The 23,564-nt window shown below is 43.4% G+C and overlaps 1 protein-coding gene across 5 annotated transcripts in view; it reads right to left on the bottom strand.

Moving 5' to 3' along the window:
* Positions 1-15,526, bottom strand: part of ENOSF1 (enolase superfamily member 1) — a 28,830-nt gene extending 13,304 nt beyond the window's left edge. The window contains exons 1-8 of one of the 5 annotated variants that reach the window (XM_019803148.2): positions 14,980-15,516; positions 10,019-10,127; positions 5,497-5,612; positions 3,639-3,725; positions 3,241-3,267; positions 1,084-1,156; positions 926-964; positions 269-351 (exon numbers count right to left, since the gene is read on the bottom strand). In XM_019803148.2, coding sequence (XP_019658707.1) covers positions 269-351; positions 926-964; positions 1,084-1,156; positions 3,241-3,267; positions 3,639-3,725; positions 5,497-5,612; positions 10,019-10,127; positions 14,980-15,063 — 618 coding nt within the window. In that variant the 5' untranslated portion in view covers positions 15,064-15,516. Of the gene's footprint in view, positions 1-268; positions 352-918; positions 965-1,083; positions 1,157-3,240; positions 3,268-3,638; positions 3,726-5,496; positions 5,613-10,018; positions 10,128-14,979 lie in introns of those variants that run through there. The other 4 variants (XM_002922618.4, XM_019803149.2, XM_019803150.2 and 1 more) reach the window with 4 other exon arrangements.
* Between the last annotated feature and the right edge of the window lie 8,038 nt (positions 15,527-23,564).

Raw genomic sequence — 23,564 nt, 5'->3', positions numbered from 1 at the left:
CGAGGCTCAGCATGGTTTGGGGAACACAATGTGACACTGCTGCCCCTGCCTAGGAATCAAATCCTGGGCTGTCACCTTCCAGAAGCCGAGGTGGGACACGCTGGGTCACAGAGTCCCGTGCCCACAATGTGAATGGCTTTACTTCGCTCTGGTATAAGTACTTTCTGAATGAGGCCTTGGATCCAAAATGATTTAGAAAGGCTAACAAGAAAAGTCCAGGAAGCCAGGAATCTAAAACCTGTCCCCAAAACCAGGTTCAAGTGCCCACCTGCCTCAGCATGTCATCTGAGTACCCCAGCCAGGCGCACGATGTGGTGTAGGCAGGGTAGCCACGCATCAGCATTTGCCCTTCTGTGGAAACACGATGCTTGTCAACAGTTTGTGCTTTCCAGGGAACTTCAGAATTACAATTGCCTTTATTTTTTAAAATTCTTTTTATTGGACAGAGAGAGAGAACGCACAGGCAGGGGGAGTGGCAGGCAGAGGGAGAGGGAGAAGCAGGCTCCCCACTCAGCAGGGAGCCCAACATGGGGACTCTATCCCAGGACCCTAGGACCATGACCCTAGCCGAAGGCAAACGCCCACCCAACCGAGCCACCCAGGTGCCACAATTGCCTTTAGCTAAGCTGCTGCCCCAGAAAATCCAGCCTGTTCTCCTTCTGACCCTGCCTTTCAAGTGCACTCAGCCCCAAGCCCAGCCTCTGGCCACATTCACCATCATGCAAATACCGGGGATGTCAAACTAGCCCAGGTCTTTCTGTCTGTCACACCCAGGACGCTGCTTCCTCCAGATGCAACCCTTTGTCAGAGGGCCTGGCTGCTGGGCACAGGGCATTTGGGAAGGTCACGCGAACCCCAAGAGGAGAGTGACCCTCAAAAGGACAATGACAGCAAAAACAATGAAGGACATTTCCTCACCACACACCTCTCTCTTTTTTACCAACTTGACCTTTCTGCAGTATTTCTGGAAAAAAACAATAAGATGCGTCATCACTTTTTTAGACAACAAAGCATGCTACTACATTATTTACACACCAGCAGGTATCAGAAAACTCCCAGTTCCATCGCTCGAGTATGACTCACCATAGGCTTCCTCCTCGGTCAGGACGTCTGTGATGTACCTGAAATCGATGCAGGATAACAGAGTCCTGGGGTCCTGGCAGCGTGACAGGAGAGGGGAAAGGCCCAAATCAATTCACAAGCAGCTTATGTTTCTAAAGATGGACTTAGCCTTTCCGGGAAAGGGCCTTCAGGATTTGCATTAAATTGTTTGGTTCTGTCATTCCTTGGTACAGAGCTCTTCAGAGGGTCAGTGTCGCCTCCCCAAGAGGTCCTCAAGCCCTCGTGCTGCAACCCCTCACTCCCTCCCCAACCCTTCCCTCCCCTGACACCTAGTCTCCACCAGCCCAACTAACAGGGCTCCTGGAAGGAGGGCCCAGCAGGAGGCAAGCACTCAGCACGAGTTAAGTGGAAAGATGAGCGCCCGGTGTCCCCCCACATACACATCATTGCTCCACATGTCAGGGCTGACCGTGATCCTGGAGCAGCTCAGCGGGAGAGGAAAGAATGCTGGTCTCAGAGCCAGGCCCTCCAGGGTCAACCCTGTGCCCACTGTTTATTAGCAGCCTGACCGTGGGCCATTTCCTCTCATCACATTGGGACAATTCACTTCACCAGCAGGAACAGAAAGGATTCACCGTGAGCGACCCAGCACACTGCCTGGCCCTGGACCATCACCAGCTATTCTCTCCCCACCTCTTCCTACCCCTGGTTCACTGCTCTGGTCATGCTGGCAAGGCTGACATCCTCAGCTGGGCCTCTGATTGAGACCTCTCCCCATCCCAATCTAACAGGTGGGAAGCAACCAGTAGCTTCGCTCCCACTCAGGTTTTACTGTGACCAACAGTACTCCACTGGTCTGTTAAAAATTGTAAAAGCTCTTCCAACACTGAGATTCTGCGTCTTTCAAGACTATTGGCCACAACTGAAACAGGAAATAGGATCCAAAAGAATGAAGTCAGGGGTTCCTGGTGGCTCAGTCCGTTAAGCGTCTGCCTTTGGCTCAGGTCATGATCCCAGAGTCCTGGGATCAAGCCCTGCTACGGGTCCTTGCCCAGCAGAGAGCCTGCTTCTCCTTCTGCCTGCCACTCCCCCTGCTTGTGCTCTCTCTTTCTCTCTGACAAATAAATAAAAGTCATAAGAAAAAAAAAAGAATGAAATCACAGACAAATTTTCTAGTGGCCCTCAAATCATTCAGTTTTGGAAGCCGCCTCCTACACCCCTCTGAAAGGCTGGTCTTGAGCATAAAGGCAGCTCATGTCCTTCCCCTTTGGATGGGGCCCCCATGCCACCTGCAACCATGTCAGAGGGATGGTGTGATCGCCTCCTGTTTCTATTTTCTCCCAGAGAAGAGGCAATGTCTGCCCACCTACAGTCTTCAAGGCCATGGTGTTCTTTGTGTTTCTTTAATTGTGATGCCAAATAATAACAGAGCCTTCATTTGTTGACCACCAGAGTTTTAGCAACACGCAAGACCTCACCCTGAGGCAGCTGATGCTCAAAGAGGTTAAATGACACGCCCAAGGTCAACCTGCCAGTAAGTAGTAGAGCCCAGATTCAAAGCCAGGTCTGCCTGGGTCTGAAGTTCACTCCCCTTAACTTGTCCAGACTTTTTTTCCTCCTCAGCTGCCAGGTGCTTGACCCTGCCATAAACAGGTCAAGGAAAAAGGAAACATTGAGGTGCCTATTTTCAGCGTTTGGCTCCTTCCCTTCCAGAATCAGACAGTGGAGACCACCACAGTCTGATTCGTCACTTTCTTTTAAATTCAAAGTGACCAGATGATATGTTAATAATATCTTAACAATAAACTCTTGCTCTTCAGGAAGCACTTTTATCATTTGGTCTTTAAACAAATTCTATGAGGTTCTCAGAGAAGTGAGGACTGTAGGTAGGAAACAGAGGCTCAGAGAATTTGCATTACACAGTGGGGGAGACAGGACCTAAACTCAGAGCTTCCCTCGGACCACTCTGCCTATGTGAACCCAGACAGCTCTAACTTCAAATATCAGAAAAGAAATATTAGGGTTTAGTGGGTTTTTGCTTTATCATCACTATCCTGATCCAAAGACAATCCTGAATATATTTACTAATCATCAAAAGGCAAGTAATCCGTGAAATCCATATCATTTACATTACAACATTATAATTATTAACATTATAATGTTAAAGAATTTACTTACCATGTCAACAAGCAACTTCCACAGAGGCTTGAAAAAAAAGAAAAGAATTGTAAAACATGTATAAAGTAGACATTTTTTTCCCCTGAAAGTAAATGCAAACTCCCACTCTCAAACACCTGCCCTCTGGCCCACCTGCCTGCCAGGGTCTCTAACACTGCCTCCTAATCCCTCACCTTTGCGGCCCTCCCATTTCTTTCTCAGCCCTTTATAACCTACTCCTATAGTTTCCTAACTACTGCCAGGGAGAAAAAGAATCAAACAATTCTCTGTATTTCTTTTGGAGGCCTGCTGTGTATGTCTTTTGTCTCCAGAAGGCTGCTCATAGAGGAAGTGTTCACCCCTCTGCCACGTGTTGAATTATTCCACAGCGCTCCCCAAGTGCTCCTTCGATGAGTTACCTTTCCCTCCTGCTTGGCCCACAGGTCCCACACAGCGTTGAGAATGGCCGCAGTAGCCAGATGCACAACACCTTTCTCAGGACCGATCTGGTTAGGAAGCAAAACACAAACAGCACGTCTTAGAAATGAAAGAGATATTTAGGTCTCCTAGCCAGGGACACATTTCAACACTTAAAAGGCATGAGTAAAAGCTCATGTAGAGATTAAGCTGCTTTTTTTTTCCTTAACAGTTTCTAACCTATAGAAAAACTGCAAGAATTGCACAAAAAACTCTTGTATATTCCCCTCATTCTCTCTGTATGTGTATATGTGTGTGTGTGTATATATATATACACACACACACATACAAATAGAATATATATAATATAAGTAAAATTGATTTTACTGAACCATTTAAGTTGCAGATATCATGCCTCTCAAACCCTAAATACTTCTGTGTGTAGGTCCTAAAAACAAGAACATTCTCTCACATAACCGTAGTAGTACAATGATCAAATTCAGGGAATAGAACATTGATAGAATACTACTGCCTAAAAGACAGTCCATAATCAATTTCTGCCAATTGTCTCCATAATATACTTTATTTTATTAACATATTGCATTTGGTTGTCCTGTCTCTTTAGTCTCTTTTTATCCAGAACAATTTTTCTTATTTTTTTTTAAAGAAGTTGTTGGCATTTTTAAAGCACACAGGCTGGTTGACTTGTAACACTGTCCCTCAGTTTGGGTTGGTCTGGGGTTCCTTCATAACTGGATTCGGGCCATATTTTTTTGGCACAAATTTTAAGTAGACAATAATGTCATTTGGCTTTTTATTAGGGCCATGATCTTTCAGCACTTAGGTAAGTCAGGGTCCACTGGGCTGCTGCACTGTGAGGTTATCATTTTCCCTTTCTAAGTACAGAGATTAATATTGTCCCCAAATTTGGGCATGCATTGATGATTTTTGCCTCAATCAGTTACGGCTACAATATTTGCAATACACTGATTGTCTACCATTATCATTCTTTTTACATTAAGTTTGTATTCTATTATAATGACAAGCTTTTCCTGGTTGCTTATTCACTACCTAAATGGACTCATGGATTCTTATGTTATTCCATGAGTTACAAGCCATTACTAACATATTTATTTTGATCTTTGAATTGTCCCAGATTTGGCCAGTGGGAGCTTCTTCAAAGGAATGTCTTGAAAAGCAAGTTCAACATGCTTTGCAGAAAAGTTCAAAATGAAATCCAAGGCAGGATGGCAAGTGCCTTCCCTCGTGCCTTTCTCCATGCATGGACGAGAACCTGAGCAGAGGTAGCAAAAGACAGAGCTGATGTCAGGAGACAAGGGCAAGGTCCCAGTTACTGTACTGACCTTACTGGGATAGAATCCTTTTTCTAGAGCCTCACTCTTTTCATGCCTTGAACTTAAGGTTCAAAATATAGACCTATACACATAAAAGTACTCTGGTCTCTATCTCTAACTTTGCTCTTCTCTTATGTTTCTGGCTTTAATAACTTCCTCCCCAACTCCCATACTACCCACATTATCTCTCCTCCAGAAAGGCTGCCCTTCAGTACTTAATCTTCTAGTGGGTCTAGAACACTTCTTCCATTCAAGGAGTAGGAGTAGAGATGAGGTCCGTAGGGCTCTCAGGATCCAACTATGTCCAGATTCAAGTCTAACAGAAAAGAATCAATTACCTCCAAACACTTACTCTCTAAATGGTTCAAGCCCTAATTTATCTCAATACAATGTTTGACTTTAGAATTGGAAGCCTGTTTCTGTTTCCACGTTTGTTGCCATCAAAGGACATCTTAGACCTTAGTAACATTACTTATAGAAGCATTTTTTAAAATCGGTCCCGTACCCATCTGAGCTGCCCGTCGCTTGTGAGCTGCCTGTAGAAGCCTCTGAAGTCACCAACGATGTCCCTGAGGTCCTTGTTAAGCACATGGTGGGCGAGGGCATTCACAGCACAGACAACTGTTAAGTAAGGATTCAATTCTTGTGTATGTTTTGATATGAAGTCAATAAATTAAGACACGAAAACACCACAAACGAATGTGGGCATTTTATGAAACAAACTTCAAATACAAAAGGTACATGTTTTTAAAAACTGTCCCAAATACGTCTTCTGTGTTTGTTGTAAGTAATATCATACACGTGGAATACATATTAATCCATATACAGAGCTTTATTTGAGTGGAGCAAACACATTTTGAATGGTTGTCATGTGAAAAACAGAGCCATCGATGTGAAAGTTTACATCATATTCCCAAACTGCTTTCTTGTTTACTTTGGAAAGTGTCTGTACAGTCAGTTTCAAAACCAAAACTTGCTAGTTCATTGTTCCTAAAGAGTAATAAGACTCTGACTTACACCAAAAAAAAAAAAAGTGAAGTATCTTCTAATTATTGTCGAGCATAGAAAATCTCTTGAATTCACAACATAACACATGATTAAAGATGAAATGAATTTCCGATAAGCTTAATACTTACATGTAAAATGTTAAAGTACATGAAAACACTTTTCTTAAATATTACATTTCTTTCTATTGACTTACTTAGGATATACTACTTTTTTCTTAAGCAATTTGAAAGTTAAACTTAATTTGGTACAGCATGACCACTGATTTTTTTTTTTTTTTGGTATTTTACTTAAGGATTTATTGTGTTATTTCAGAAGAACAACAAGTAACAAATTGAATGGGAAAGACCCTTCTACCCTTTAGTCGTTCTAGAAAATACTTAGTCTATGCATAAATGGCCAAAATAATCAAATCAAGTCATCTACTTAGCCCCAAACAATTAATTTGTTATAAAAATTTTTGATAAACTTGTTCGGTGTTGCCATTTCTGCGATATGACTCAGATCATTTCATAGGACAGCTGGAGAGGTACAGTTTTAGTATTGGCCAGATCCTAGGAAAAAGACCGTTTCAGTATTTGAAACATGCTGTCAGGACATGCCTGGCCTCTACGTGGAGAGCCCTCAGATGATTGCACACTTGCTCTCAAATGCAGCATTAGGGCTGGCCCAACCATTCCCTGTTCTCCAGGGCTTTTGTTAATGGGTTAAAGAATCATTCCAGTTCAGACATGTACTTCCTAGAACTGTGAGAAGACAGAATCCTCCTCACGCCTTAATGGCTGATGCTCAGGGATTAAAGACCTCTGAAGAGTCGGCCTGTCAGCAACTCACAGAGAGGTATACCATTATCTAGATTAAACCTCCATCTCGTTGATGAGATGATGGCCAGAAATCAACAACGAAGCACACCTCCAATGTGCCCCACACGGCAAGTGCATTTAACACAAGTCGAGGGTGACCTCCTCTTTTACAGTTTCTAAGAAACGCAGCCCTAATATATTCACCTATGCTACGTAGATTGTCCTGCACAAAAGGAGGGCCCTGCAGAAGCTAACTAAAATTTAGTGCATTTGACAGAAATTTGGGTACTGGTGGTCATCCGGTGCATGAGACAGTCTACTTCAGGTTTGCCTTGCTGCCATGGGTGGGAAATTTCATCTGGAAAAAACTGGCCATTGAAGGCAGAGCCTTGCTGACTAACTCCATGGGATCTTCTGGCCCAGGAAGGACAAGTCAGTAAAGCCTATGAATGACCACGGGTGCCTGAGCCCGAGGGCTGGTGTGAACCCTTACAGCTGTTTTTTGTCTCTTTAGAAATTCTTCTTTCTTCATCTTTTTTCCTCTATTAAAAAAACAAACAAACTATATTGGATTATTCTATCCATTAAAAAAATAACTATAACCCTCCCTTTCTCACACACATATACTAGCACTGCCTTCGCAGTAATGAGGAAACCACTATTTTTTCCTTTTTTTTTTTTTTTGATCATAAAAGAATGAATAGGTAAGTAGGTTGACAAAGGTACAGAAGGACTGTGACGAGCTAATGGAATTTTTTTCAACTTTAATGTGAATGCCATGTAACACATTCAGTGAGACCTGTGGTAAATCGCCTGAAATATGGAGCAAGGTTAAAGTTAAAATGGGTTCTGTCATGTTGTGGTCGGCAAAAGGCAGAAGCCAACTACATCATCAAAAAGAGCCGTTTATTAAAGGTATAGAGAGATGGAAATTGATTTACCCCTAGCCAAGATGCCCATCAGGACAGCTGGGAGGTGATGGGAGTGGAGGAGGGAGAGGTCAGCAAAGGCCCCGAAGCACAGAGCTCAGCAACCAGGGAGAGGAGCCTCCTATCTCCTATCTCGGGTCTCAGTGAGCACACAGGGTCCCTGCACCGCGTGCCCAAGTCAGCAAAGTTCAAAGTCTCGGCTATTAACAGAGTGATTCCAGTGGCCAGTCCCATAATATATTTTGTAAGCTTGTTGAGTTTTACGCAACCTTTGGGGGCCACCCTATATGGTCTGCAATATGGAGAAGGAGGCTTCATAAAGTACTCAACTTACACCAGAGAACATTAAAGTTGCAGAGAAGCTGACACATAGCTCACAAACCTATCGTGGTCAGCAGTCACTGCCTTAGGGAAAACATTAACAGCAAATGGTTGACTTAATGGACAGGGAAATGGAATCGTTGCCGAGTCTCCTCGTGCTACCTGGCAAAGTCCTTCAAGCAATAATCTTCAAGACTAATCTCAAAGGCTTACCTCTGTTCTGAGGCTGCCCAAGGCTCTCCTGGACAATGAACTAAACTTTTCTCCATGTAACTTATACCAGCTTCTAAAAAACTGTCCTTCTCACACCGCATGATCGTTTCTTCTATGGCTGTGTCCCTGAGAAACTTGTGCATTCCTTCTCCGTATCTGCAGGATTCTGTCTCCTTTCTCTACCTCATTAAAATTCTCTCTCCAGCTCCTGACACATGGGAGCGGTCAAGGGAAGTCTGTTATAGAACTGGCTGATGGTACGACTGAAGGCCAGCCCTGTGAAGAGTGGGACAGTAGTCGCCTTGCACCCACCTAAGTGCAAGAAATGTTCCCTTGTCCTTACACACACATAGACACACACACTGTACACCTTTCATCTGCTTGACAATATTAAAATCTTTCAGTGGTGCAAGACTTCCATTTACATCTAAGGGAGAGCTTAGTGCAAACATCCAGGGGAGAGGCACTGCATCACCACCAAATTTAGAGAATATTTCCTTCCTTCTTAGATCCTCACACCTCAGCTGTCACCATTTGGCTTCAGACCCTAACAGTCCATAGAAATTGATCTGCAAAGGTCACCTTTTGTACTTCTTGAATTTTGTACCTTGTACACAGATTAAGTATTTAAAAACAAAAATCAAACAAATAATTTGTATTTAAATGTTGTAGAGGGGCTCCTGGGTGGCTCAGTTGTTAAGTGTCTGCCTTTGGCTCAGTGCGTGATCCCAGAGTCCTGGGATCAAGCCCCGCACAGGGCTCCTCTGCTGGGAGCCTGCTTGATTCTTCCTCCCCCACTCCCCCTGCTTGTGTTCCCTCTCTCACTGGCTGTCTCTCTGTCAAATAAATGAAATAAAATCTAGAAAGAAAGAAAGAAAGAAAGAAACGAAGGAAGGAAGGAAGGAAGGAAGGAAGGAAGGAAGAAAGAAAGAAAGAAAAAGAAAGAAAGAAAGAAAGAAAGAAAGAAAGAAAGAAAGAAAGAAAGAAATATTGTAGAAAGGGGGTGCCTGGGGGGCTCAGTCGCTTAAGCGTCTGCCTTCAGCTCAGGTCATGATCCCAGGATCCTGGGATCGAGCCCTGCACTGGGCTCCTTGCTCAGCAGGGAGTCTGCTTCATCCCCTATGCTCTCTCTCTCTCTTTCTCTAAAATAAACACATAAATAAACACTTTTTTAAAAAGTGTTATGGAAAGAAAGCACTTCAGGAGTGGTTAACTGAGCAGCTGTCTGGGCCTCAGTGTCCTTATCTAAAAAAGAGGGGCCTCAAGACCACCGCTGAGCTCTCTCCACGTCTGAGAGAAGACCAGCACTCATGGCTCAGTGTGCCTCCTGCACAGCCGGCTTTGCCCGGATGACAGCTCTGCAACAGGGCAGCCAGAGGCCCTTCCGCCATGAAGAGCAGTAAGCCTGAAACTACAAGGTGTGAGTACTTTGAAGAGCTCGCGGCTTGCTGTGCACATCACAATAAGCCTTGCTACACGAGTGTCCGTCTGTCCCTGTCATGTCCCTCAGCCACCCGGCTAGCTCAGGCAGAGAAACAGGCTGAGGTCCACAGATATGCCCGCAGTCCATCGACCCCTGCGAGGAGAAAGGCCGAGTCCCACCACCTTTTCATTGCTCCCCATGAAACACATAACAAACCACGAAACATTGTTTTTACTTATGCTGAGCAATGTAAACACAGAGAAAAGTAAGGTCACATCTGGAATCTAAGTGAAAATGAAGCATTCCGGACGCTTACGAGAATGTTGAACTCACCCACTTCTGTGCCTTTTCCCAGAGTGAAGGTAAGCCCGTATCCCTTGAGCCCGTCTTCCACATCCGTCTCTAAGACAACATAGGCAGCCGAGTAGTCAGGGTCTGTGTGCTGCAGGAAAAATGTACCCCGCCCCACAATGCAAACATGAGAAACCCAAAGGTACACTTCAGAACATCACATAAGAATAGAAAATGCAACAGGGGATGTGCAAGAAGAGCTCTGATCTAATGCAAGCCTTGGTGTACCCCCCAAGAAAATGGGGGAGTTCTGAATGGACAAAGGGAAAGTCCTACTGAAGGATTCACAGCATTTTAACAAGGGCAATGTACATTTTCAGTGCCAGTTTGCAATTAGGCCTCCTCTGATGCTCAGCTCAGATTTCAATCGAAGCTACGTCTGCCAGCTCTCTGAACAGAGCTGTATTCACAAGCAGCCTCCGTCAAATGAAAGCAGCCAAGGCTTCAGAAAGCCTCACAGAAAACTGGACTTTTCTTCACTGATGTAGCAGGGCTGAAAAGACAATGGCGCCGGTTCAGAGGAGATCACTGGGGGAAAACAAAGAATTAAAACTTCAGGACAAATTAGCCCACTTTTTGTTTTGTTTTTTAAAAGTTGCTACTATCAAATGGTATTTTGGTAAGTGTTTACTGACCAACTATGATGAAACTCAACACTACCTCTTGATAGGGGGGATACAGAAGTGAAAAAACCAGTCTGTGTCTAGAAATTTCTCCTACAGTGGGGAGAAGAAGCCAACACACCAGAAGCAGGTGAGAACTACTGTGTGGTCAGTGAGAAGTACCATGGAAGAGCAAGGGAGCAAGCAAAGAGGAAGCACGGGACTGAGACACTGCAATGGGCAAGGGGGCAAGTGAAGGCATGGGGCAAGGAGAGCAAGAGGAAACCCCAAGCCTTGTGAGACAGAAGTGAAAGGCCCCTGGGGCACCAGGTGGCAAGTGAATGAAGACAGACTAGATAGGAGGCATGAGGGCAGATAATGGAGACCCCCTAAAGCCAGGCAGAAGATCTGAATGCATCCATAAGGAACAGAGGATACAACTACATTGACGAATTTGGCATAGGGCGGTGACAATTGATTACTGTTCTTATTGTTATTATTGTTACTACACAATATTTGCTGCTCCAGCACACAATTTTAAAAGCTACTTGATTTAATTTAATCCTCACAACATTATACAGTAGGTGCTATTATCCCTATCTGACAGATAAGGAAACAGTTAATTTTTTTTTTAAAGATTTTATTTATTTGAGAGAGAGCAAGTGAGAGAGAGAGAGCATGAGCTGGTGGGGAGAGGCAGCAGGAGAGAAGCAGGCTCCCCACTGAGCAGGGAGCCCCATGTGAGGCTCGATTCCAGGACCCTGGGATCATGACTTGAGCTGAAGGCGGGCGGTCAACCGACTGAGCCACCCAGGCACCCTGGAAACTGAGTTTAAAGAGGCAGAATATAAATCCCTGTGCCCAGGGAAGGGGAGGAGGCAAACACGGTAGACAGGAGGCCTTTGTCTGGCATAAAAGCCTAGTGGACGGCATTGGGTGTGAAGGGTTGCTGAGCACCAGCTGCGTCTCAGAGATGGTGCAGGTTGCCGAGGAGGGACAGACACGTCTGCCCTTAAGAAAGTTATAGTTTAGGGGAGTCTGGGTGGCTCAGTCGGCAGGGCATCTGTCTTCAGCTCAGGTCGTGATCTCAGGGTCCTAGGATCAAGTCCCGTGTCGGGCTCTCTGCTCGGTGGGGAGCCTGCTTGTCCCTCTCTCTCTCTGCCACTCCCCCTGCTCATGCTCTCTCTCTCTCTCAAATAAATCAAATCTTAAAAAAAAAAAGTTATAATTTAGAAGCCATGGTTACAGAAACTCCAATAACAAGAGGCAGAACACGGTAAGTCTCTGGGAGATTTACAAACTACGGAAACCAGGCAGAGAGCACTATTAGTGGGGGCACTTGAAGCTGGAGGAGGCTTTATGCTGAAAACAGAATGTGAGCTGGTCGGTTGAGAATGGGGAGCTTTCCAGTAGTGGGAGAAGGCAGGAAGGACCTGGGATGGAAGGATAACTTTGGTGACAGTGGCAGTGAAGAAACAGAAAGGGAAAGACTGGAGTGTATTTAAGGGTTGGTGACACCCTGCTTTGGCCCCTGGGTTCCTGAGAGGGAAGATCCAGAAACAAGATGTGGGAATCATTGGCACTGAAACTATACAGACAGAAAGAGTCTTACTGGGAGCAAACTATGAGACAGGACGGCCCTTGAGGCCAGAGCCTTGCAGAGGGAAGAAGGGGGTCATTAAAGGAAGCAGCAGCAGTCAGCCAGGGTGTAGAGTAATGGCAGGAAGAGAAGGTAGCTGACAAAGTGACACACAGACCAGGACAAAGGACCCTGAAAGCAGAAATAACAGTCAATCCCAAGAGAAGGAAGGAGACAGAAGTTGATTTCAGATGAAGGAGGAAGTAAATGTAAAGATTGGAGACAATAGGGATGAACCAGTAATTTAGTGTTTGGTGGGGAAGGAGCAGACACAGAAGGAACAAAAGAGGTGTAAGTGTCAAGGAAAGGTGATTTCAAAGTGGGAATCCCTGTCTATACGGGATAGAAAAGGAACCACCGGGAAAAGAGATTGAGGAAGAAAATACTGGAGATGGAGGGGATGAGAACGGGGGCCTCGGCAGTCAAAAAGGGTGGGGATGGGGACACAGTAGAATAGATTTCTCTGGGAGGATAGGACTCACAGAATAAAAGGAAAGATGAGAGGGTTGGTTTGGAGACTGATGGATGGAGATGGGGCCCAGGAAGCACTTGTCTTCAGTCTTCTCCATGATGCAATGGGCAATCTTCTAACTGCTGCGGGTGTGGGAATGACAGTCGGAGGAGGGAGAGAGTGGTCTGGGAGCACAGCCACTCTGGGGAGCTCAGCAGACAATGGGGAAAGCAGAGGAAAAGTATGGCTGGCTGGGAAAGGATGGAGTCAGCTGGAGCTGGGCTAGGAGCCCACAGCCCTGGAGCTCTCTGGAACCTTGATGAATGCCTCGACAAGCAAGCAACTTATAAGTACAATGCAGGCTTGAGTGCTCCAACATTTCCTAAAAGGCCGGTAAAAAAAATCACAGCTGGAATCCTTTACTTTTAACAGATCTGGGGACAGTTTCAGGGCTCATTCATGAAAACATCCTGCTTCTGATGAGGAAGGCTCACTCATCCCTAAGTGCTGAACAGAGCTGAACTGCTGAGCTCAGCATGCCCTGAGGGCTTGAGGAGCAATGCCACCACCATGAACTGCAAAATAGCACGTGAGAATCAGCACACAACACACCCCATATCTCTGGAAGATAAACACTTAAATATTTATGAGTTTGCCATACAGATATCAGAGAACGTCTTCTGACCCAGAGGTCATAAACGACTTAGGCCCAGAGACAAATTCCATTTCTTAAATTATTCTACTTAAAACCAGGCTACTTTAACACTTGACGAATTCAAAGCAGAGAAAAATCTAGGCCAGAGCCTCTTTGACTTCAGTTTTCTCATATATAAATAGTAATTACAGCAAATACTTTTTGATGGCTTTCTCTGTGCCAGGCACTTTACAGGCATCTCATTTAATACATGAAGCAGATATACCCATGCTACTGATAAGAAAACTGAGGCTTAAGAGGGAGTGAGTGGTTTACCCAGAGTTGCTACATGTCAGAGGGGCAAAGTGGTTGCATTACATCAGGTGTTTGAATTTTACAAGCCAATGAAATTTCAAACAATTATTTGGAGATCCACAAAGGATAGACAACAGGGTATTTTTTAAGTCATTTAACATCATATAAGAAGGAACACATATTTTAAAAAGTGGGAATAACGTAATCTCAGAATAAAGGACATACTTTTAAACATAATAACTTTGTTTTTACGAGAGACCTATTTTTAAAGAAAATATTTCAATTACACCAAGAGCATAGGTAATATTAATGATATCAGCGTGCCCTCTCCCCACTTAGGAAGCACAACGCCAGAGGGCGAATTAGAGTCCTCTGGTACTCATTCCCCTCCCTCCACACAGGTAACAGGTAACTATCACCCTAACATGGATGTTTCTCGCTTCCCAGTGTGTGTTCACACAGTCCTTACAGTCCCATGCAATTTTTTCTCCTCAGTGGATTGAGGGCAATGAGGATCCAGGGAGATGACAGCCCTTAGGGAGATCCAGTATAAAACTCCTTCCGATATTTGGGAACCACTGCTCTAGACGGTGGTAGGGATGGAGGGTGTCCCTCCAAACACTGTCAATAAGCAAACACGCCCTTCAGTATTTAGGTAGAAGGCTGATTCTTTACAACGTCTCCAAAGACTGGTATTTGCATAACTCTCTACAGTGACAAATCCTTTCTAACCATGTTTTCAGGTAATTTCATGAGACCCCCCCTCACATGCCCCAGAATTACTACGAGCTTGTTTGTCTGGTTTCCCAGCCAGAGTGTGACTCCGTTTCTTAGATGGGCCCAAGATGCCCAGAGAGGTTAGCGTCTTCTCTAGGTCACACAGCAAGTTGCGGAGGAGACCGGATCATCGCCCAAAACACCCAGGCCCACCACCACGAACCCACCAAGGTTTCAGTACAGAAGAAGCCAGCAGGCGTTCTAGGGTTTCGTTGGTGGGGCTCCAACAAGAGCATTTTGCTGTTGTTGCATATTACTCATTCTACCAGTTCTAGCAAAATGCGAATCGTAAATGTAACAGGAAGTGTAAAACGTCAACAAAGAAAAAATAAGGCAAGGGGGCGGGAAAAGCCCAGGAGTTGTGGAGAGTTTCTGGTTACTTTTATTCCCCTTCCCGGGCCTCCCCCTTTTGCAAAAGTAACGGTTCCAGAGTGGGGAACCTCCGCGACCCGCGGGAGTCCCTGCGCCTACGTGGGCCTGGAAGTCCGTGCCGCAAGAGGCACCGGGCTGTCACTCAGCGCTTACCATGGCGTCGGAGCCGTGGCCCCCCAGCGACGTGGGGAAGCGCACGTCGCGCACCGAGAGCCTGGAGATCCTGCCACGCACCATGTCGCCGCGCACCCCGAGCTGCCCGGGCCTCCACCTCCGCTCCGGACCCTGCGCGCGGTGGGAGGGGCAGAGCCCGGCCCCGCGGGCGCTGATTGGCCGCGTGGCCGCGCCCAGGAACTTGACCTGACCCGAGTGACAGGCCGGGTTCCTAACTCCCCGAGACGCTCGAGCTGTTCCTGGCGCATCTGCAGCCCGGTGCTAAGCCGCACCTCCCTCGCGCGGATTCGCAGCACGTCGCGGTGGACCAAGACAAGGGGGGTTGCCCCGCGCTGTGTCGGCGTCCTGGCAGGAACCTTTCCCGCCTGGACTGGAAACTCGCCAAGTAACCTTCCCGGGAACGGCGTCCTAGAGGAAGGAGCGGGGTCTGAACAAAGTTCGATCGCCCCATAGCACAGTTGGGCCACGGGCTACACTCGTGACCTGAGTCAGTGCCGGCGCAGCCAGGGGAGACGCTAGAAAATCCTAGGTGTCTTTAAGTGACCTCAGCCCCAGTTTGCCACCTGATAAATTAAGCAAGTCACCATTTATCACACCCCTTCTGAGGCAGAGTGGTTTAAATACATTACCTCTTACCCATTCAGCTCTGCAAGGTCATTTTCATTTTATTGGTGTAGAAATGAGATTCTGAGAGATTAAGTGACTTGTTCGAGGCCACACAGCTTTGTTAGGTAAGTGGCAGAGTGTTTCGGCTGCAAACCGTGGGCTCTGTCCTCTGGACTGCAGGGACTCTTTAAGAGGGAACTTGGTGAAAGCTATGGACTTGAAGGCACATTGATCCTTTGCTTTCAAGTACAGCACACCCCCTTTCAGTTCCTACGTTTGGGGAATGTTTTGAAGAATAAATGCAGTGTTTGGGAAACACTGCTCTAGACGTTATTCTATCAGTTTGTGTTTCTGTGGGTATGGCAGGGATACTTTCAGGGGTGCCCAGCTCACCTCTGCTCCTCAAGGATGCATATAACCCTACTGGATGAATTCCTTAGGCTTAAGGCTTAGAAAGTAAACTCAAATGCCTACTAAGGCTGGGTGGGCACCAACAGCAAATAGGGAGTGAAGCAAGAGGCCACTGTGACTGCAGCTAAGGGCCTTTACTCTTTGAAAGAGGTAGCCAGTTAGCTCCCGCTTATAGTGGTCCAGTGGGGATCAGAGCCCTGGATTGCTTTACATTCTCATTTTCCAAGAGAAGTCTGAAATTCAAATGTTAATATGAAATAGCCTTTCTTTTCCCCTGTCCTGCTTTACCCACTTTTGTGTGTGTGTGTGTGTGTATCTCTCTGTGTGTGTGTGTGTATGTGTGTGTGTGTGTAATATATGCTCAATTCACTTTTTCAGAATGGGTCTGTGGCCTGGTTAATAAATTCTGAGTATTTTGTATTCTGAAGGTGTGTTTTTCTTTTGGATTTGAATGCTGCTTTTATTATACAAAACCCTTAGTTCAAATTAATACTTTAGTATTAAGTCCCCCCCCCTTTCTTTGAGTGGAAGAGAAGAGTGCAAGAAGGGCAGAGGGAGAGGGAGAATCTTAAGCAGGCTCCATCTTGGGCATGGAGCTGGACATGGGGCTCCCTCTCACAACCCTGAACTCGTGACCTGAGCTGAAATCAAGTCAGATACTCAACCAACTGAACCACCTAGGTGTCCCTAACTCCCGTTCTTTAAAGAACAAGCTGGGGTTTTAGCCCCCTCCAGAAGTACGGATTTTCTCTTTATGCCTTTAAAATACTATTTGTGTTTAGGATTAATTTAAAAATTAATTCTGTTCTCAATTGAGGGATCCTTTCAATCAGAAGCAATATATTTCTCTGGAAAATGTTTCTCTATTGCTTTCATTAGTTCTTCCTCTTCGTTCTTTTGTTTTCTTCATCTGGAACTTAATTGGATTGATAACTGAACTTCTGAATCTATTATCCACGCTTAAAAAAACTCTTTTTGACTGTTCTTTCGTACTGAATTCTAGATATATTCTTTGGTTTAATAATCCAACTCAGATTTGATCTCCAACTGTGTTCCTTCTTTTACTCACCCCGATTTTTTTTTCTTTTGGTGTTGGATTTTTTCCCTTCCATTTTAAATTTCCAAATTTTCTTTTCATAGTACAGTTGTTCCCTCTTATCAGCAGGGGACACATTCCACAACCTCCCACCCCAGTGGATGACTGAAGCCACACTTAGTACCAAACCTTAGGTATACTATGTTCTTTTTTTATACATACATACTTATGGTAAAGTTTAATTTATAAATTAGACACAGTAAGAGATAAACAATAATAAAATAGAATTATATCAGTACACTAAATAAAAGTGAATGTGGTCTCTCAAAAAATATTTTGTACTGTACTCACCCTTCTTGTGATGCTGTGAGGTAAAATGTCTACGTGGTGATGAGGTGAGTGAATGGGCATTTTTGTAGTGGGTTAGGCTATTGACCTTCTGAGGGTCCACTGGGAAGATCATCTGCTTCTGGTCAGCAGGCTAACCACAGGTGACTGAAACCGGGAGAGCAAAACCACAGATGAGGAGACTAGTGTACCTTCACCCCTTCTGAAAAAAATGGATGCCACATCTTTTTAAAACAAAGTTTTCTCCATTAAGTTTGGTTCCTTAGGTGTTAGTTTTTGGTTGTTTTCTCTTTCTTTCTGGTGGTTTTCTTCACATTAGTGTTCATCATATGTCTGTTAATATTTATTGTTGAGAATCACATTTTGCCTTTCTGTGAAGCTAGGACTTGAAGACCTGTGTCTGGTGGTTGTGGAAGAGGGGGACACGTGGCAGCCTAGGTATGGAAGTAGCTTCTCTTCCAGGCGAGGTGGCTTGTGTCCCTTCTGAGCTTTCAGAAGCTGTTTCCAGTTCAGGGCTGGATCCCAGAGGTAACTTTCAGAATCAACTACTCCATTTTCTGTTTCCCTTGTGGTGATCAGGATTTACCTTAGGATCTGCTTGCTTTCCTCACCAGCCCCTGGATTCCACCTAGGGCTTTCCCAAGACAAAGTGTGAACTTTGTTTGGAAAACTGCTGGTACAGTTTATTAAACTGGTATCAGCTTATTATACCAGGACAGGCCTACCCAGCCATTCCAAATGTTGCCCTCTAATTAATGACCCTAAAAACAATCACTATAATTAAAGCTCTGTTACTTCTAGGAAAAATAAAGTAACAAGGACAGTATTTATACTACCATCTTAGTCAGAAAACCAGCTCAAATATTTGAAAGGACTTCAGAAAATGGACCATAGGGAGAACAAGACTGATCTTGAAGAGATCAATTGTACCAACTCACTGTCTATAGGCTACAGTGCAAGGGGGAGGGGGAGACCCAAACAGAGCCCTGCAGTGTTACTGAGTTGAGGAGACAAAAATTAGTGTTTGTTTATATTAGCAGAGGGCAATGTGGCTATAGTCTGAGAGGTAGAGAGGCTACTTACATTTAATTTTTGGTTGAGTACTGACAGGCACATTAATGAGAGAAAACTACTCAAATTTGAGAAACAGCCACTAGACAGGAAAAGGCAAGAAAATTATTGGCGGGCTGGGGGTGGTGTGGGGGGGCGGGGCTCAGTTGGTTAAGCATCTGCCTTCGGCTCAGGTCATGATCTCAGGGTCCTGGGACAGAGCCCCACATGGCATCCAGCTCTGCACTCAGCAGGGAGTCGGCTTCTTCCTCTCCCTCTGCCCCTCCCCTGCTCATGCACTCTCACATAAATAAAACCTTAAAAAAAAAATTGGCGGTTGCACAGGGTTAGGAATCGTACCTGTTCCTGATAGTAAAGATTTGGTAATAATACATTAGGTAGAATCCTCAGCAGGGTAGAGATAAAGTCTTCTAAGATTAAAGATTGCTTTGGACTTAACAGAGCTTTAACGTAAACCTTGAAAGGATTTGACTGATTCCAAGTAAAGAATAGACAAAACAATCCTAGAATAATTCCTGTTCCCACTGGCCAGAGTAGAAAATGTGCATGAAATCAAAATTCAGCATTATTTGAAAGAATTAAAAAAAAATTTCAGCAACCCAAAACTATAATTTACAGTTTTTGGCACCCAACCAAAATCATTGGGCATATATAAAAGTGAAAACATATAGCCCACACAGGAGAAAGTTCACTAGAAACAGACACAATAGTCCTAATATCCAGATAAAAACCTTCAAGATGGTAGAGGAAAATGTAAGCATAATGAAGAGAGGTATGAAAGATATATTAAAAAAAAAAAAGCCTGAACTTCTCAGATAAAAAATATATACTGTATGGGATTGAAAGCAGAACAGACACTGCAAAGAAAAGATTAGTGAATATGAAGACAAAGCAAAAGAAACTTCCCAAAATGAAGCACAAAGATTAGACAGAAAAAAGGACAAAGCAACCACGACTTGTGAGACAATAATAAATGGCATGACATACATGTAATTGAAGTCCCAGAAGAAGTGAACAAGAAAAACAAGTTGAAAGATAACAGCCCCAAATTTTCCAACTTTGATAAAACTGTAAACCCGCTGAATCAAAAATCTCAAAGAACCCCAAGTAGAATATCTTTAAGGAAGTTGTACAAAGGCATATGATAAATTGCTGAAAACAAAGAATAAAGAGACTATATTTTTAAGAATACAGATGGGGAGAAAAGACCCTTTACACACAGAAGAATAAAGTTGAGGACAACAGACTTATTGTCAGAAATAATGCAAGTTAGAAGAGAGTGAAGAGACTTCTGTGAAGTACTACAGAAAACTGTCAAGCAAGAATTCTTAACTGAGCTAAAACATATTTCAAAAAAGAAGTCAAAAGAAAACTTTTAAATGTAGTGCTATCAGATCTGTGCTCCTAGAAATATTAAAAGAAGCTCTTAAGGAGAAGGGAAATAATACCAGATGGAAATCTGGTTTTAGCCAAAGGAATATTACCAGGGATAAATGGAGACATTTAATGATGATAAAATGGTCAATTTGTCATGAAGCACAACAATCCTAAAGTATATGCACCTAATAAGAGCCACATAATACATAAAAAGACCAAGCTAAAAGGAAAAATAGAAAAGTCTACCATTATAGTTGAGGATTCTAACATTCCTCTCAGTAACGGATAGAAAAAATAGGCAGAAAAGCAGGATGAATATAGAAGATTAAGCAACACAATTACCTTGGCCAAACTGACATTTGCTGAAAACTCCAGCTAACAAAAGCAAGATGCATAATATTTTCAAGTACTCATAGAACATTCATCAAGGTAGAATATTCTGGGCCACAAAATAGAATTTTAATATAGTTAATCCATTTAAGAAGGGTGAAATTATACAAAGTATGTTCTTTGACCAAAACAGAAATAAATTATAATTAATAAAAGAAAACTATCTGGGGGTACCTGGGAGGCTCAGTTGGTTTAAGCATCTGCCTTTGGCTCAGGTCGTGATCCCAGGGTTCTGGGTTCGAGCCCCACATCAGGCTCCTTGCTCAGTGGGAGCCTGCTTCTCCCTCTGCCTGCCGCTCCCCTGCTACCTCTCTGTCTCTGTCAAATAAATAAATAAAATCTTGAAAAAAAGGGGAAAAGATCTGGAAAATCCCCAAATACTTAACAGCTAATTAAACAGCATAAATAACATGTGGGTCAAAAAACAACTCAGAAGGGAAATTAGGAAATATTTGTACTGAATTATGATAAAAAACAAAACATATCAAAATATGTGGGATGCAGTTAAAGCAATACTTAAAGGAAAATTTACTGCATTAAACACTCAGATCAGAAAAGATGAAAAATGTCAAATCAATGACCTAAACTCCCATCTTAAAAAACTAGAAAAAGAACAGGAACTACACCACAAAAATAACAAAGCCAAAAAACCCAGAAAAATGGATTAGTAAAGATCAGAAATCCATGAAATAGAAAACACTCGTGCACATGCACACCAGGTAGAACGAATCAATGAAATAACATGCTGGCTCTTTGAGAAAAACCACTAACACTGATAAACTACAAGCCAGACTAATGAGAAAAAACCCCCACAAATAATCCAAGACACAAATTACCAAGATTGGGAATAAAAGTGGAGGTATCCATACAGATTCTATAAACATTGAAAGGATAATAAGGGAAGATTATGAACAAACACCAAAGCTCATTCAAGAAGGAATAATTAACAAAATGAAAAGGCAACCTACTGAATAGAAGAAAATATTTTAAGTCATATATCTGATAAGGGATTAATATCCAAAACATATAAAGAAGTCCTACAACTTAATAACAAAACAAAAAGCCCACAAATAGGGGCCCCTGGGTGATTCAGTTGTTAAGCGTCTGCCTTTGGCTCAGGGCGTGATCCCAGGGTCCTGGGATTGAGCCCCACATTGGGCTCCTCCGCGGGGAGCCTGCTTCTTCCTCTCCCACTCCCCCTGCTTGTGTTCCCTCTCTCGCTGTCTAACAAATAAATAAAATCTTTAAAAAAAAAAAAAACCCCACAAATAATCCAATTAAAAAGGGGTAGATCTGAATAGTCATTTTTTCCAAAGAAGATAGGTTGCCAATAAGCACATGAAAAGATGCCCAACATCACTAATTATCACGGAAATGGCAAATGAAAGCCCAATGAGACATCACCTCACACCTGATAAAATAGCTATTATCAACAAGACAAGAAGTAACAAGTGTTGGCAAGGATGTGGAGAAAAGGGAACCCTTATACACTGTTGGTGGGAATGTAAATTGGTGCAGCCACTGTGGAAAACAGTATGGAGGTTCCTCAGAAAATTAAAAACAGAACTACCATATGACCCAGCAATTACACTTCTGGGTATTTATCTGAAGAAAATAAAAAACACAAAAAGTATATCCATCCCCATATTCATTGCAGCATTTAGAATAACCAAGATGTGGAAACAACCTAAGCGTCTGTCGATGGATGAATGGATAAATAAAATGTGTATATATAATGGAATGTTCGTCTCAAAAAGGAGTGAAAGAAATTTTTCCAGTTGAGACAACATGGATGGACCTTGAGGGCATAATGCTAAGTGAAATAAGTCAGAGAAAGAGAAATACAGTGTGATCTTACTTATATGTGGAATCCAAAAAGCAAATAAACCAAGCTCACAGATACAGAGAACAGACTGGTGGTTGCCAGGGATGGGGGATGGAAATGGGTGAAGAAAGTCAAAAGATATAAACTTCCAGTTATAAGATAGTAAGTCATCAGGATGTAATGTACAGCTTAGCAACTAGAATTAATAATACCATATTGCATATTTGAGAGTTGCTCAGGAGAGATCTTCAAAGTTCTGATCAAAAGAAAAAAAAATTCTGTAACTACATATGTTGACAGACATTATTGTGATCATTTCACAACTTATACAAATACTAAATCATTATATGTACATCTGAAACATGTCATATGTTAATTGTACCTCAATTTTTTTTTAAAGATTTTATTTATTTGACAGAGATAGACAGCCAGCGAGAGAGGGAACACAAGCAGGGGGAGTGGGAGAGAAAGAAGCAGGCTTCCAGCAGAGGAGCCTGATGTGGAGCTCGATCCCATAATGCCGGGATCACGCCCTGAGCCAAAGGCAGACGCCTAACCGCTGTGCCACCCAGGCGCCCCGTACCTCAATTTTAAAAATTCAGTATGTTCTCTCCAGTTAATAAGGTCTTAACAGTAATTTTACACCTAATATTGTATGTTGCTGTTACCAAAAATGTTACTATTTTGTATAAACTGTCACTTTGACGTAATAATGTAAGTTTGTTATTTTCTACTGATACAGTTATTAGTAGTATGAGGAATATCAATCAGGGTCCTAGCTGGAAACAGCACACTCAAATTAAGATAAATCAAAGATATTTACAAAAGGGGAGGCAGGATAGGGGAATCACAGGATTAATGCAATAACCAAAATTAGAAGCATTCTACCCCTAAAACAGAAAAGATAAGGGATGAGAGCTGTTATATTCTCCAAAAAAAAAGAGAAAAAAAGGTATATTGAAAGGAACACAGGCAACCCAACCTCAAAAGGAGGAAACAGGGAAATAAACACCTTGATCTTTTAGGTTTCCTCCCATCTTCTGCTAGAGCTCTTCACTGGCTTACCCCAACAGGAATCCAAAGTGAGGGAACTCAGTGATGAGTACAGGCTGGCCTTCAGCAGATTGGATGTGGAGGGGCAAACAGATGATGCGATGCATGTGTTGCTTAAGAAGTATTCCTTTCTGTATTGACAATTTGAATGTTAATCAGGACTATGGTTGGTGGTGACAGAAACTCAACTTGATGTCATTTAATCAAAAAAGGAAAAACTGGAGGAAGAGCTGGAGAAGAGCTGATTTTAGGGAAACAAATGCTACTGGGGCACAATCTTCCTCATCTCTACCAGGCTGGTTTCTTTTGTAGAAAGTGGGGACCCAGCAGTACTGGGATGGCATCGTTAGAGCAGTATAATGAGACGAGATGAGACTCCGCTTCCAACACCATAGACAAAAGTTTTAGAGAAGAACTTTACTAAGAGATGTAAATGAAGATTTGCAT

This window comes from Ailuropoda melanoleuca, chromosome 14 (genome assembly GCF_002007445.2).
Source record: "Ailuropoda melanoleuca isolate Jingjing chromosome 14, ASM200744v2, whole genome shotgun sequence".
Taxonomy (NCBI): domain Eukaryota; kingdom Metazoa; phylum Chordata; class Mammalia; order Carnivora; family Ursidae; genus Ailuropoda; species Ailuropoda melanoleuca.
This window is presented reverse-complemented; position numbering and strand designations above follow the sequence as displayed.